The sequence below is a fragment of the Sinocyclocheilus rhinocerous genome, unplaced genomic scaffold (assembly GCF_001515625.1).
Source record: "Sinocyclocheilus rhinocerous isolate Xijiao unplaced genomic scaffold, SAMN03320098_v1.1 scaffold3529, whole genome shotgun sequence".
Classification (NCBI taxonomy): domain Eukaryota; kingdom Metazoa; phylum Chordata; class Actinopteri; order Cypriniformes; family Cyprinidae; genus Sinocyclocheilus; species Sinocyclocheilus rhinocerous.
Window position 1 is genome coordinate 109,825 of NW_015638987.1, and position 994 is coordinate 110,818.

The window sequence follows — 994 nt, forward strand, 5'->3', positions numbered from 1 at the left end:
GTGATAATGCGGAGGAGGGCGGCGGATCGGGGCCGGGCCCCGGGGCCCCTGAGCTCTGTAAGCGGTTCCGGCAGGGCGACTCTGAGGACGGGGCGGTGGACTGGAGGCAGCTGCCCGAGGAGATCCTGCTGCAGATCTTCCAGTACCTGCCTCTGCTGGACCGGGCCTTCGCCTCGCAGGTGTGCCGCGGCTGGAACCAGACCTTCCACATGCCTGAGCTCTGGAGGTGCTTCGAGTTCGAGCTCAACCAGCCCGCCAGCTCCTACCTGAAGGCCACGCATCCAGACCTCATCAAGCAGATCATCAAGCGCCACTCCAACCACCTGCAGTACGTCAGCTTCAAGGTGAGACTGTCGCTCTGTCACTGCGGGGCGATCTAGAAGGTGTCTGAGGGGACGCGTGTTCCTGACGTGTGTGTGTGTGTGTGTGTGTGTGTGTGTGTTCAGGTGGACAGCAGCACTGAATCTGCAGAAGCGGCGTGTGACATCCTCTCTCAGCTGGTCAACTGCTCTCTGAAGACGCTCGGGCTGATCTCCACCGCACGACCCTCCTTCATGGAGCTGCCCAAAGTACGTCTCTCTCACACACACAGACACACACAGACACACACACACACACACTGTCTCTCTCTCTCTCTCTCTCTTTCACTCAATTTCAATTTTTCAATTTCAAGTGTGCACATATGTATTAACAGAAAGAAAAAGAATAATAATAATAGCAATAATAATATATAAAAAGTATTAAGCGTGTAGTGCAAAATTAATTACTTATGTAAGTATATAAACTAGAAATAAAAAATAAAATAAGATAAGGGATTAGACAGATTTATAGAAGCAAAATGTACATCTAAGTCATATAAGAGTAATATGGCATAATATAATCTACATGTGCTGGAAACATCAGATCAGGGCAGATTGATAGATCTCTTTCACGCTCTCGCACACACACAGACTCTGTCTCTGTCTGTCTCTCTCTCTCTCTTTCTCTCTCTCTC

The 994-nt window shown here is 49.8% G+C and overlaps 1 protein-coding gene across 1 annotated transcript in view; it reads left to right on the forward strand.

Annotated features, from left to right (window-relative positions):
* Positions 1 to 994, forward strand: part of fbxl3b (F-box and leucine-rich repeat protein 3b) — a 3,653-nt gene that overhangs the window by 2,330 nt on the left and 329 nt on the right. The window contains exons 3-4 of the mRNA XM_016566385.1: positions 15 to 344; positions 447 to 573. Coding sequence (XP_016421871.1) covers positions 15 to 344; positions 447 to 573 — 457 coding nt within the window. The remainder of the gene's footprint in view (positions 1 to 14; positions 345 to 446; positions 574 to 994) is intronic.